A 12,949-nucleotide genomic window follows, 5' to 3' on the forward strand; every position below is an offset into this window, starting at 1 on the left:
TTGCTCTCCACATTGAATATTCTGAAGTTCTTCTAGGATTAGGCTATGTGCTATTGTATCAAAGGCCTTCTTGATGTCTAGTGCTAGGACTATTTTGTCATCACTGCCGTTCGGGGGATTTAGTGCTTCCTCCTTTAAAAGGAGGAAAACGTCTTGTGCTGAGACATGTGGTCGGAATCCTAACATTGAATCGGGAAAAAGTCTTTTCTATGTGGTTTGTTAATCGTGTTTGTATTACCTTCTCCAACAGCTTGCCCATGCACGAAGTGAGTGAAATGGGGCGCAAGTTCTGAAGGTGTCTTGGTTTTCCAGGTTTCGGTATTAATATAATATTTGCCTCTTTTCACTCTTGCGGGACGGCACCTCCCTCCACCCAGATCTGTTCGTTGTAAAATTTGGTTAGCTGTGTGAGGGTATTGTCGTTTAGGTTGCGAATCATGGCATTCGTGATGCCATCGCTTCCCGGGGCTGTATTTTTCTGAAACGATTGGGCAACTGCGTAGACTTCTGCAACCGTTATAGGTTGGTCTAGTACTGGATTTGGTGGTCCTTCGTTGACCGTTTTACCATGCGATTGGGGCACTGCTGCGCCAACGTAGGTTGCTTTCAGCGTGTCTGTTAGCTGGGTGTCCGTTCCCTTATATTCGCTTTCTAGAAGTTTGAGTGCTATGTTTGTAGCAGTTCGCGTCGTTGTAGGGTCCATCATGCTACGAAGGATTGCCCACGTCTTCTTCGTGTTTACTGTACCCTGCATCGAGTCGCAGAATTGCTTCCAGTTGGTATGGTATAACGTTTGAGCGTACTCATTGGCTTTCTGCGCGAGCTCCGCGATGCGTACTTTCAGCCTTCTGTGTTGTCGTCTCTTCCATAGCTTGATTAGACTGCGTCGTGCCTCCCATAGGTGTAAAAGATGTCCGTCCACTGCCAGTGTTTCAGTTGTGAGTGTCACATTTTTTTTTTTTGCCTTGTATGTCCCTAATGTACACTGCCCAGTGCTTCGCGTTTTCTTTCCCATGAGGTTGCTGTTCCCTGAAGGCTGTCCAGTCCCCATTGTCCTTCTTTTGTGAGAATTAATTGCTAATGCTATGATATAGTGATCGCTGGCTAAATTTTCTTCTGTGTTTGTCCACCTCGTTAGATTCGGGTCGTTCGTGAATGCTAGGTCCGGTGTCGTCCCTTGCTACGCTATTGCCCATGCGCGTCGGCATTCCTGGGAAAGTTATTAATTCTAGACCCCTTTTTTTCCGTACATTCCAGTAGAGACTTTCATATATATGTATCGTTCGGGTAGCCCCAGTGCGAATGTGGTGCATTGAAATCACCTAGTATTGTTATTAGGTCCCCCCTCGAAGCTTCCTGTGCCGTAAAATCCACAAGGCGGTGGAAGTCTACTCGTTTATCCTTAGGTGGACTATATACATTCGTTATAAGTGTTTTTGGTCGGTTTCTTTTATTCGGCCATATCGTGATCATCTGATGTGTCTCACAGTGTGGAATGCACGTAACACTTATCGCAACATCCTTTCTGTCAAAGTAGCAATTTGAGGGAAAATGGGGTTCCAGTGTGTATCGTGACCCCTTAGATTCAATATCTTACCGCCAATTTCTTGGATTCAGATAATATCTGGCGGGACTGGCGCAGATTCTATGCATTGTGTTAGAAGTACATGTTTAGTTTTCAGTGTGCGACTATTCCATTGCCACACTTCGAGGTTATCGGGTAATCTGTTTCCGTGACTAGTCATGATTAGTGCTTTCGCTATCCATCGTCTCCATAGCTTTGGGACGGCGGGTCGGAGAGCCCGGACTGGTGCTACTGCCCTTTCGGACAGCTGTTTTTGATGAGTTTATCGATTCGCGTACCTGTCTTTTCAGCGCATGTATTTCTGCGAACATGAGTTGAATCTGTTGTCTTAAGTCGGCAAGTCGTTCGCTAATGTCGGTTGGTGCCGGCAGTTCCGGGGTGTTTGTGATTGATTTGTTCTAGGCTAACTCTGCATGTTTAGATTGCGGCCAGCTCTCGCTTAATCTCGGCCATGCTAGCTTTTAGGAGGCGGTTTTCCTCAATGACTCTCTGGTATTCTTGATTTTGAGTAATCGGTTTGGCAGTAGGAGATACGGTCGCAGCCCAGCTTACCGACAGTTGTGCAGTCGGTGTAGATGCTACGATATTAGCGGGTACAGAAAAACTGAGCCAGGAGCCATCGTGTCGCCATGATAGAACGTGTTCTCTACTTCTTCTTCTTCTTTGCCTTTTCGGGCTGGCTGCGTTTATTTATCATTTTCTACGTCCTGCCCCGCCCCAGAAGTAATAGACATTTCCAGGGGATGCAGAGCTTGAGAGGGTCTTTTAAACACTTTTCCGTCGTGCGTCTTGATGGTGTAAGCCCGCCCCAGTCCATGACGACCAGGGTATACTTCCAATAGTCCGCCTAGCGGCCAAAAACACCGATTCTTCATGTCGTCTTGTAGTAATTCGACAACGGCTAACATTATACTTCGCTTGGATCTTGGAGGGCATCCATACGGAGGTCGTAATTTCAGGACATACCTCGTTTTCCATCTTTCCCAACGATGAGAGTCCTCACGGTATCACATGTTTCATGGTAGTCCGATGACAAGCTGATGTGTCACAGGAGTGGTGATCTGGATGAGCGATGATTGACTTCCTGACGACGAGTAAGCTTGCACAGCATGCCAGATAGGGACTGAATATTTTGGAAGTCGTTCGCGGCGTAGTCCGCTTCGTGTCCACCTTGACCGAAACTAGCAACTTCGTTACTGCATTTGAAGAACATTGCAAGTAATCTTCGTTGGTGTTCCAGCGCAGATCTAGAACTGCTGCGGAACTGCTGTCACCTTCTTGTAGACACGCTTTGTTTTCCTCAGAATCTTCCAGGAGTTCGATGTCGTTTCTTTCACATTTCCGAAGGTTCATTACGGCGTTGCCCAAAATTGACTTTGCCTTGTTGTCCTCACCTAAGGCTTGGTCACAACTGTCGTCTCCTGGCCGCAAGTCGTCGACAGAGAAACTCTGCTTCGAAGTCCGGGCAAGTGTTCTGTCTCCTCCGCTTACGTTGTTTAAGTCGTTGTGTAGTACTAGAGAGTCTCGGCCGCCAGACTGCTTTATTGTCTGCGTAAAGTGCAGGTGTTTATCAGGACATTCTTTGTAGTAAGTGATGCTCATAGACTCTATCTTCGGGAAAGACCATGAGATCTCCGCTGCATCCACTCGCAAGACGCTGACCAGATGAGTACTGCAGTCCAAGAAGGTCTTTTGGGAGACTGGTCCTTGTATTGTCCAACCAAAAATAGTATCGATCGCCACAAGACCTGGAACGTCTGGGCATCGGATGACTTCGCCGGTGATTACTTGCCAGAGATAATCATATCCTATTAGCAAACCAATTCCGGTGTCGGTTGCGTCCTTAGGCCAGTAGTCGTTCGCGAGCAACTTTCCTTGTCCTCTTAATTCTTGAATGAATGTGTTGTTGGCTGACGCCACAGTCACATCGTGGCAAATGGCAGGGATGACTACAGCTGCTATGCGGATGTCAGCCTTGTTGTACCTGTTTCGAAGCTGTATTTCAACCACGTTCCGCTTTTCTGGTGCTGAAGAGCAAGTGCTTCCGAAGGTATTACTTGCTAATCGTGTCTGTCTGACCACCTTCAGGTTAAGCATACCAGCTATATCTTGCTGAATAAAGGTCCTCTGTCTACCCCCATTCAGAATCCCCCGAATGCATTTGCTCTTGTCGTTGTTGACTATGTCGGTGCAAAATGTCTGAAGGTAGACCGCGTTGTCCTTGATTGGTTGCTTGTTGGATGGCGTTTCATCGCAGAAATAAATACCGTTAGAAGAAACGCACACTGTGGTGCTTCTTGATTTTCCTGTTGTCGTCGTGGTAGCCTTGTGGGTCGGGTTGCACATACTTGAAGCGTGTCTTCCACGGCAGGAACTGCAGGTGAGCTTGACACTGCAATCCTTCGGTCGATGTCCTCTTGACGTGCAGCGGAAGCACCGGTTGTCCTTTTTCAGCTGCTCTTTCTTGACAGCAAGAGGTATATCGGCGCTGCAGCTTCGCGTCCCATGTTGATGAGTACGGCAGAAGAAACATTCCCACCTTGCGACAGACGAGGCGTGCAAAACTGACGCCGTTGGGATGCCACTGTGTGTGCTGTCCGTGCGATCTTCAATAGAAGGCCTTTGATGTGGGAACGCGTGCTGCTCTCTGCTTTCTAGCTCCACCCGCATGAACAGCAAAAGATCGTTCAGCTCGGCGTCCGACGCAGCTGACGCATCTGCTGGTACACCCGAAGAGGAGACTTGAGTAGCACGTACGTCAGAGAGCCGTGTCATGGCGCGTTGTCGTTTTGCTCGAGTGAAAGAGAGACTGATGTCACGCGGTAGAGCCTGCTGAAAGATGTCGACGAGCATAGCTGAATATGTCATAGTAGGCACGTTCAGGGCTCCAAGGCAGCGAATATTCAGTTGCGCGGCATCATACAATCTTCGAAAACCACGGATATCGTTGGTTGATGTCAAGTTCGGAAGATTCCTCAGTGCCATCAGATGGTGTTGAATAATCATTGTTTTGTCGCCGAATCGTTCCTTCAACATAGCCACAGCATCGGCGTAACATGCTTCGGTCGTGGGCAAACTCGCGATCGCTGCTGCTGCGTCAACGGCTAGGAAACTCTTCAGGTAATAGAATTTAGTGGAAGGCGTCAGATCGTTGTTGAGATGAACAACTTGTTCAAATTGCTCCCAAAAGCCTGTCCACTGTGCGATGTCACCTCAGAACGTTCGGATATGCAGCTGAGGTAACCGGGGCGCCATGAATCTTGCGGGAGCGTCATTTCTGAAAGCCGGTTCTTCTGTGCTTTCACCACTGGGAGCTTGAGCATGGCCGTTCCGATCTCTCTCCATTTGTGATATTCGGCATTGTAGCTTAGCAAGGATGCCAGCGGCTTCATCCTGGTATTCACCTATGGCTGCACACTCCTGTTCGATATTTTGCTGTCGGAATATACTGCTCATATAGCTCGTCGATCTGAGAGAGCTAGCCGCGAGTCGTTCCTTTACAGCTGAGAGCTTCGCGATCTCGACGTCAGCGGAGTCAAGCAATAGTCGCGCTTCTTGAATTATCTTCGTGTTCTGCGCGCGTCGTGCAGATCGCTTGTCTTTTAGTCGATCCATTGGGCGAACAATGCTGCTGGCCGAAGTCGTCGTACTAACGCCGATCTCCGCATCCACGATCCGTCAATTCCTCACCGCCCGCGACTCGAAGCGAGAGTAGATTCCTGGTCACCGTGCGTAGAAGGAAGGCGCGTCCGCACGTGGGTTTTCAGGCTTTCGGCACCAAAATGTAGATGCTGTGATATTAGTGGGTTCAGAAAAACTGAGCCAGGAGCCATCGTGTCGCCATGATAGAACGTGTTCTCTACTTCTTCTTCTCTGCCTTTTCTGGCTGGCTGCGTTTATTTACCATTTTCTACAGTCGGTACTGGTTGGCCAGCAGGTCCCTTGGACTGTGGGTCGTCTTGCAGGATGGTTTCGGGGTGGGATGTAGTCTCGGCGTTCTTTCCAAGGCCCTGAAATCTCGTTTTTGATCTGGAGCGGGATCGCGATTTGGACCTGGAGTGGGATCTTGATTGTTCCCTTCCTTGTTCTTTCGGAAGTTCTTGTTTGCTGCTGAATTGCAATTCTTCTTTCACGAACTCGAACCACCTAGGATGGCTTTTGTAAGGTCCGGACGCGCTGTCTTCTGTCTTCTCGTCCTTCTTTGATTTCTTCAACGGATACCGGCGAGGCGGCTTTAGTCGTTTTCTGCAGCTGCGGTCCCTGGTCACATGTCCTTCACCGCATGTGGCACACCGAGGTCTGCACTCATGTCCTACCATTGGTTCTTGGGTGCCGCATATTTTGCAGACTGGGAAGTCAGGTTGTGGACACACGTCGGTCCGGTGTCCGACTTGCTGGCAGACCTTGCATACTTGTATCGTGTTTCGATACGGGTAACAAGCGAGTTACCACCGTGGTAATACACATATCGTGGAACAAACGTTCCGTAAAGGTAATGACCGCATTTTAGGGTCTCCAAGCATTCTGGCTGGAATAATTTCGACGTTTTGCGTGTGGACGCGAAGGTTTCTCTTGAGAATTTCTGAAGGCGTGTGCGGTGGCAGCCCGTGAACGACCCCGCGGACTGTGCTCCATCACCTGTTGCAACGTACGCATTTACTGCGTGTTGCCTGCCATTTATCACAATGGATGTGAGTTTGCGTACATGCTCTGCCACTTCTTGGTCGGGGGTATACACTATAGCGATGTTCGAGCCAGGCTTGATGCGTAGCAAGAACTGATCACCTGAGACTTTTCGTTGGCATGCCTCGATGAGCGCGTCGGCCAGCGTGGGGCTCGTCAGGACCCTCATCGGTAGGCCTTGGTGTGGTCGTATAATCGCCTTGAAGTCGTCGCGCGGCAGCAGCGGCAGTTTTCGAAATTTTCTGGACCTGCAGTGAAAATTTGGCCTCTCTGCGTTTTACTTGGGAGGGTCGTTCCTCGGCGCGTGGCGGCGTGCCCTCGCCTGTTGCTTTTTTTGGCGGAGAGTGAGCGCCGTAATCCAGCCCTCGTCGTTGTCCCCGCTGACGCGAGTGGTTGTTTGGGTCTGGCGTTCGGAGTCGGTGACGGCTCCCGCATTGCCGGTCGTGGTCGTTTTTGGACGTGTTTGAGTGTCGGAATGATTCATACGCTCTTCTGTAGGCTGTTCACGGCTCGTCGAGGGACGCGCCGAGTTATTTTCCGTCGCAAACGCAGGTGCACAAAACGACATCTGCGTCGGCGTAGCTCACTTGACATCAGCGTTCGCCGGCATCGCCTCTGCAGCCGGCACTGCCGCGGGTGTCACTTGTCGGAGGTATCTCAGTCGTAAATCCGCGGAAATCAAACCCACGTCCAAAATCTTGGTGTCGTTGGTTGCCGCTGGACTTCACGGATCGAACGAAGTGCACTTTTCGGGGGAAGCAGGAAGTGAACCGCCCGAAAAACGTCGAAACTGCGGAGCCCAACTTGAGTCTGCCCACGAGTAAGCCGCATCGGCGTCCTCCGAACGGAGAAAGAAACTTGACGATTTTGACTTGAGCGTGCTGCGACAAGTAGTGCACGCGATCACTTAGAGAGGAACGAAATACCCACGGTGCAAAAGGTTTCCTCTCACTTCAACGAGAATGAAACTCTGCCTTCACTTTCACCCGCTACAATGCATCGCGTGCTGAGGAAGATAGGTTTCGGTTTAAGAAACGGTCCCGCAACGCCCTCCTTATTGAGGCAACTCACACAGTTCAGTGCCGATGTAAGCACTTACGGCAAATAGCAGAACTGCGGCGGCAAGGACGGCCCATTTTCTACACTGATGAAACATGGGTTAACGTAGGGCACACGCCAGATAAGGTGTGGGTCGACGAGAGCGTCAAAACTGCGGAACAAGCAAAAAAGGCCGCGCTTTCAGTTGGCCTGCAGAACCCGAGCGGCAAGGGGGCCCGATAGATCGTGACGCATTGCGGAAACGAGAACGGCCTTGTGCAAGGTGCCGAAGAAATATTTCAAGCAAAAAAAGGGCGCAGGAGACTATCACAAAGAGATGGACGGCCCCCACTATTAAAAATGGTTCGAAAAAACTCTACTGCCACGCCTTCCTTGGAACAGCGTGATTGTCCTCGACAACGCGCCGTATCACTCCGTGAAGCAAGAAAAGGTCCCCCGCGTGAGTAACCCCAAAAGAGAAATGCAGGCGTGGCTTTCAGAAAAGGGGGTTCCGTGGAGTGACGATACGGTAAAGGCAGAGCTGATGAAGCTTATTCAGACTGCGAAAGTAGATGGCAACTCATATCACATTGACTGTATTGCTGCTGCAGCCGGACACCTCGTTTTAAGGCTACCGCCGTATCACTGCCAGCTCAATCCCATAGAGCTGGTGTGGAGCGACATGAATCGTTTTGTGGCTTCTGCGAAGCGGGTATATAAAATGGAAGAGCTCAAGAAACATGTTGCAGAGGTCATAGCGCAAGTATACGTCCGCAGAAGTGGAAGAACTATGTTAAACATGTGGTTGAGGAAGAAGAGAAGATGAAGCAAAGGGACCACACCATTGACGATGTAGCAGACGACCAACAAGCAGTCGTAGTCAAGTTAGGGGAGGACACAACTTGTGACGAGCAGGACAGTATGGACGATGAAAACTTTGATTGGCAGTGACTTCTAAAAGTTGAAAAAAACTTTCCCATAACATTTTCTTTACCAGTTACGCAATAAACATTGCAGCAAGATTTTCCGTTGAAGAACGCGTTTTGTTTATTCGCTTATTGCTCAACTGAGGGCACGCACAGTACGTTATACACATTGATGCACCCACAAACTGTAACGGGAACTGAATATTGAGCTGTCGGGTCGTCAGTGTCAAGCTACTTACGGCAGTACCATAACTGAGCCTTAGTGATTTTAGTTGGAATATATAATGACACACGCTTCGCGAAGGCTGTATTATACGTAACGTTAAAATAGCCACGCTACGTGTAGATGGTGCGGGGCGGGGGGAGTTATTAGCCTTATATATTTATTTATTTACATTTTCAGGCGTGAAAACAACCTATGTCAACCTGCGGAGAGCAAGTAGCGAAAAAGCAGGCAAGCCGACGCCAGAGAGACGCCCAGCAGACGATGAGCAGACGACGCGACGCGGATGAATACATCACGAGGGGCTCTCGCGTTTCCCATTGGCTAAGAAGCCCTGCAGCTTCCACAGGCTGCAAGGTACTTCTGAGATGGAGGATAGTTGCTATACTCGGCGACAACTTTCCTTGACAGCACTGTGGAAGCTACAGAACCGAAGGGCATGCCTGCTACCGCGCCAAGAAATAGTACTTACGTTTACTGATAATTTTCTCGTTTTTCTTGCTGAAATAAATGCTGCTTTATTTATTATGAGACTCAAACAGTTGCGGGAAGTCGTAGGTAAAATAGAGTTATTGTTCACCTCGCAAGAATGCCTTCCTTTTCTTTCCATTTCTTAGACAGGAACACCTTTTCAGCATGCCCGCATTCCAAAGTAAACATGGCGTCCGTGACGTAGGGGGTCAGTGTGCGGCCGCAAACGCACAGTTTAGTTCTCCAAGAAAAATGTACTCGTAATATGACACTAAAATGTACACTGAACAATCGAAATGTATCTCCCGTTCTAAACGCGTTAACGATGCGAGCGAGCAAAACCGAAATCAGCCGCAAGCTGCCGTACTACTTGCGGAGCAACACGAATGTGCGGAAGCCCCGCCTCCGTAGCCTTCGCTCCAATGTCAAGATTAGTTGTCGTCGAGAGTCAGCACACGTAGCGTCTACTGTGTGCGCGTGCTCCTCGCAACAAGTTCGGCGAGTACTGAGGACTTTGAAAGTTTCTTCCGCCTTTACACGATACACGAGGGAAGGAAACTCGATCGTCGAAGCGGATTTTGCATCGACGTTCTAAAGAAAAGGGAGTTTCGTCGAAAGTTCGAAACAGTGAACGCGATTGCCAAAGAAAAAAAAAAAAGTTGGATAACTCAACAAAGTGCCGGCGTAAGTACACGCTGGCGCTGCAGCGACTGAACCAACCTTGGCGCTGTCAATCGCTTCAACGCATACTTAGCGGTCAGAAGAGAGCACTTACTAATGCATGAGCCGACCCAAGTCAAGACAAGAGCGTCCACGCTATCGAGCTCCTCAACGAGCTCCTCAACGCTATCACATTAGGACAATCTGTTCATCACAATAGGCGGCACAATTGACTTCAAAAGCAGAGAACACTAAGCATGTAATACGCGCATGTACACCTTTCGCTGTTTCGCTACAATTGTGCACTAACTGAATAAGAAGTCTAAAAGTACGTTAGGTACTGATACGATTTGTTTCCTCGGTGTGCTGTTGTGACGCGCTTGAACATTCGGAGTAGAGATGTACGAAATTTTCCAAAACCATAAAGAACTGGAGCAGCTATGCCATTGTGATTCACTCACGGCTCTGGAAGATGTGACATTGCCTTCATATTGCGTTACACACGCAGGAAACGGCAATAGAAATTTCACAACGCTGTAGCATGAAATGAGGAACACAGATACTACATTACTAGCATAACTAGTGAATTTCTACCGATAAATGTAGTAATAACAAAAATACAGCCTCCATATTAGAGGCGCGGCCAATTCCAAGACTTAGCTGTTGCCAATAAAACACAAAAGGGCCACGGAAAAGTTTTCAAGAATGTCAGCGACATCGCTGGTGGTATACCTATGCAGTTTCGAGCGCCGCTGGCAAACGGGATGTAGAGGAACGGGTGGCGTTCCCTGTCACCCTCCAGGAACCTCTCTGGTAAGAATGCGTTCGGCTGTGCAAAGAAGCGAGGATGCCGATGCATGAAATAGATGAGGACGATGGACACGGTCCCCTTTGGGATGGTGACGTTTTCTGAAACAGAGATATAGTACGAAACAGTAAGCTCGCCAGCGTACGAAACATACCGCGTCTGTTCATTTGCCCTTGTCGTTGGGATTCCTTCAGTCTCGCAATACCGATCTCGCCCGACATCCTTTGGGCCGATTGGGCGATGTCTCCAGCACTCTCGTTTTAGAACGCACGCTCGTAAGTCTCTTTTAAAGGGGCCCTGCAACACTCTTGCAAGTATAATGATCGATTGGCCCAATCGATCATTATACTTTCGTTAAGATTATTGCCTCATGAATCGACTGCCGCTAGATTTTTCAGAATTCGTCAAGTGCGAGAGGATTTAGAGAGATTTGTCGCACGCTTTACGTACTTTCTCATTTCGTACCAGCGAGAGCGCTGAAAGCTACGTAGGGGGGGGGGGGATGACAAGGGACCAATAAGCTACGTCCGTTTTTTTTCCATATCTTTCTTTCTATTTCTTTCTCACTTTCTTTTTCTCTCTCTTTACCTTTTTCTCGTCCTCTCGCCTATAGCAACGTTTTTTTTTTTACATGCAAAGAAGCTACTACTCAGCGTCCGCCATATGACTTAGCGTCCACCGGATTCTAATGCATGGCCCCCATATGACTCATGCATTAGAATTTCCGACCACAAGGGCGCTGCCATAGCGGCCATTACACTACGCTGCGATTGTTACTAGTTTTTGAGACGCTTGCTAGACTCGCCGGTAGTATTCAGGTCTCATCGCAGCTATTGAAAGTCGGGTCATGCAAAGGAGAGGTGTAAACGTATGTAAACATAAAGCGACAAACGCACTGCGATTCACAAGACGCGCAGTCGCGCAATCAGCCACGATCTCGAACTCAAGTTAACTCAAGTGGATAGGTGGCGCCATCTAGCAAGAGGGCATGCAAACACTCCTTCCTGCGCCACGAGTCCTGCGTGCGGTAACTTACCTAAGTAGCCTTGAATCTTTCCTGAAAATGTTTCAAATAAATGTCAAACCCTGTTCGCATGTCTCTCATACGTAAAAGCACCTGTGTTTGATTTATACTGCCAGTATTAGTAGCGTAACATAACGCGAATCTCAGCCGCTCTGTATGCCAAGGCGGATAACACAGTAACCCCCATCGATGGTTCTGGCAATGCCATTTCTGCTGAAAAGTGCGCATCCACGCTTAACGCCGTTTTTTCGCGAAACTTTTCAGACGACGTAAATGTTTCATTGCCAGATTTGCGATGTTCAAACTTCACCGCTATGCTTCCCATAACTATGCATCCTACAGGCATTGAAAACATAATTATTAATTTAAACTTCCCTCTTCACCAAGTTGCGATGAAATGAACTCAAAGTCTCTGAAAGCCACACAAATTTATTCATCAATTATTTTATCTAAGCTCTTTCAGCAGTCACTGGACACCGCGTCTCTCCCGGCCGAATAGAAGGTGGGGAAGGTGATTCCACTTTTCAAGTCAGCTAATCAGCATTCTCTATTAAATTACCGACCCATTTCACCCACAAACATTCCTTGTAAAGTATTGCAGCACATTTTCTCATCCCACCTTGCTAACTTTCTAGAGTCAAAGTAATTTTTTCTCCATCACAACACGGTCTTCGCAAATAATATTCCTATGACTCACAAGCTTCATTCAATACTTAAAATTATTCTCCAATTTGCCGAGTATTTCTGCTATCGGGCCCGTAACAGGAGCGTCTCAGGAACATAAAAGCACCATTACTTTGACATGGCCAAAAAATCGCCGGAGTTCGCCTTTAAAGGCGTCGGCCAGCTCTCTCGCTTCTTCTAATATTTGCGCAAGGAGAACCTTGCCCTTCCGCTGTCTGCTCGCGCGGACGCTCGAACAAGCTACTGCAGTGTTTATGATTCCAAACAGATGGAGCTACGTGGTAGCTCTCACCGCGCGTCTCGTACGTGTAGCTAAAAGCGTTCCAGATGTCGTGCACGTAACGTACGTGTACTTTTCACGTTTGCGTACTTGAAGTCCCTACGTACGTAAAACTAAAACTGTCTAGTAGCGGCCGGGTAGTGATGGACGCGCGCTAGTTGCAGCGCGTCCATCACGGGCCGCTTTTCTTGCTATCGCATTCATTGATTCGCCCTTGCGGCGAATCAATGAATCAAGTCAAGCTACTTGCATGTAGCTTTTTTCCCACCTTCCCAACCACATCTCAAGTGCAACTGTTTTTGTACTTTGTGGGGAAAAATAAACCAAACTTCAAACAATGCTCACACTCCATCATGCCTAGAAGAAATGTTTGACGATTAAGAGTATTGTGTCGGAGTACTATGGGAGAGCGGGAAGCTCTCACTGAGACTGGCAAGGGTGAGACGGCTGAAATTGATTTGGGAGCAGTGTTTGGAGCAGCAAAATTTCGATTTTGGAGCAGAAGAACCGTGATTTAGAGCAGTTAGCGAAATTTTTTATGTCGTCTCAGGAGCTTGAAAAACAGAT

The 12,949-nt window shown here is 48.4% G+C and overlaps 1 protein-coding gene across 1 annotated transcript in view; it reads right to left on the bottom strand.

The window, feature by feature from the left end:
• Positions 1–12,949, bottom strand: part of LOC119402449 (cytochrome P450 4c3) — a 215,430-nt gene that overhangs the window by 16,438 nt on the left and 186,043 nt on the right. Inside the window, exon 10 of the mRNA XM_037669602.2 lies at positions 10,319–10,495. Coding sequence (XP_037525530.1) covers positions 10,319–10,495 — 177 coding nt within the window. The remainder of the gene's footprint in view (positions 1–10,318; positions 10,496–12,949) is intronic.

Source organism: Rhipicephalus sanguineus, chromosome 8 (genome assembly GCF_013339695.2).
Source record: "Rhipicephalus sanguineus isolate Rsan-2018 chromosome 8, BIME_Rsan_1.4, whole genome shotgun sequence".
NCBI lineage: Eukaryota > Metazoa > Arthropoda > Arachnida > Ixodida > Ixodidae > Rhipicephalus > Rhipicephalus sanguineus.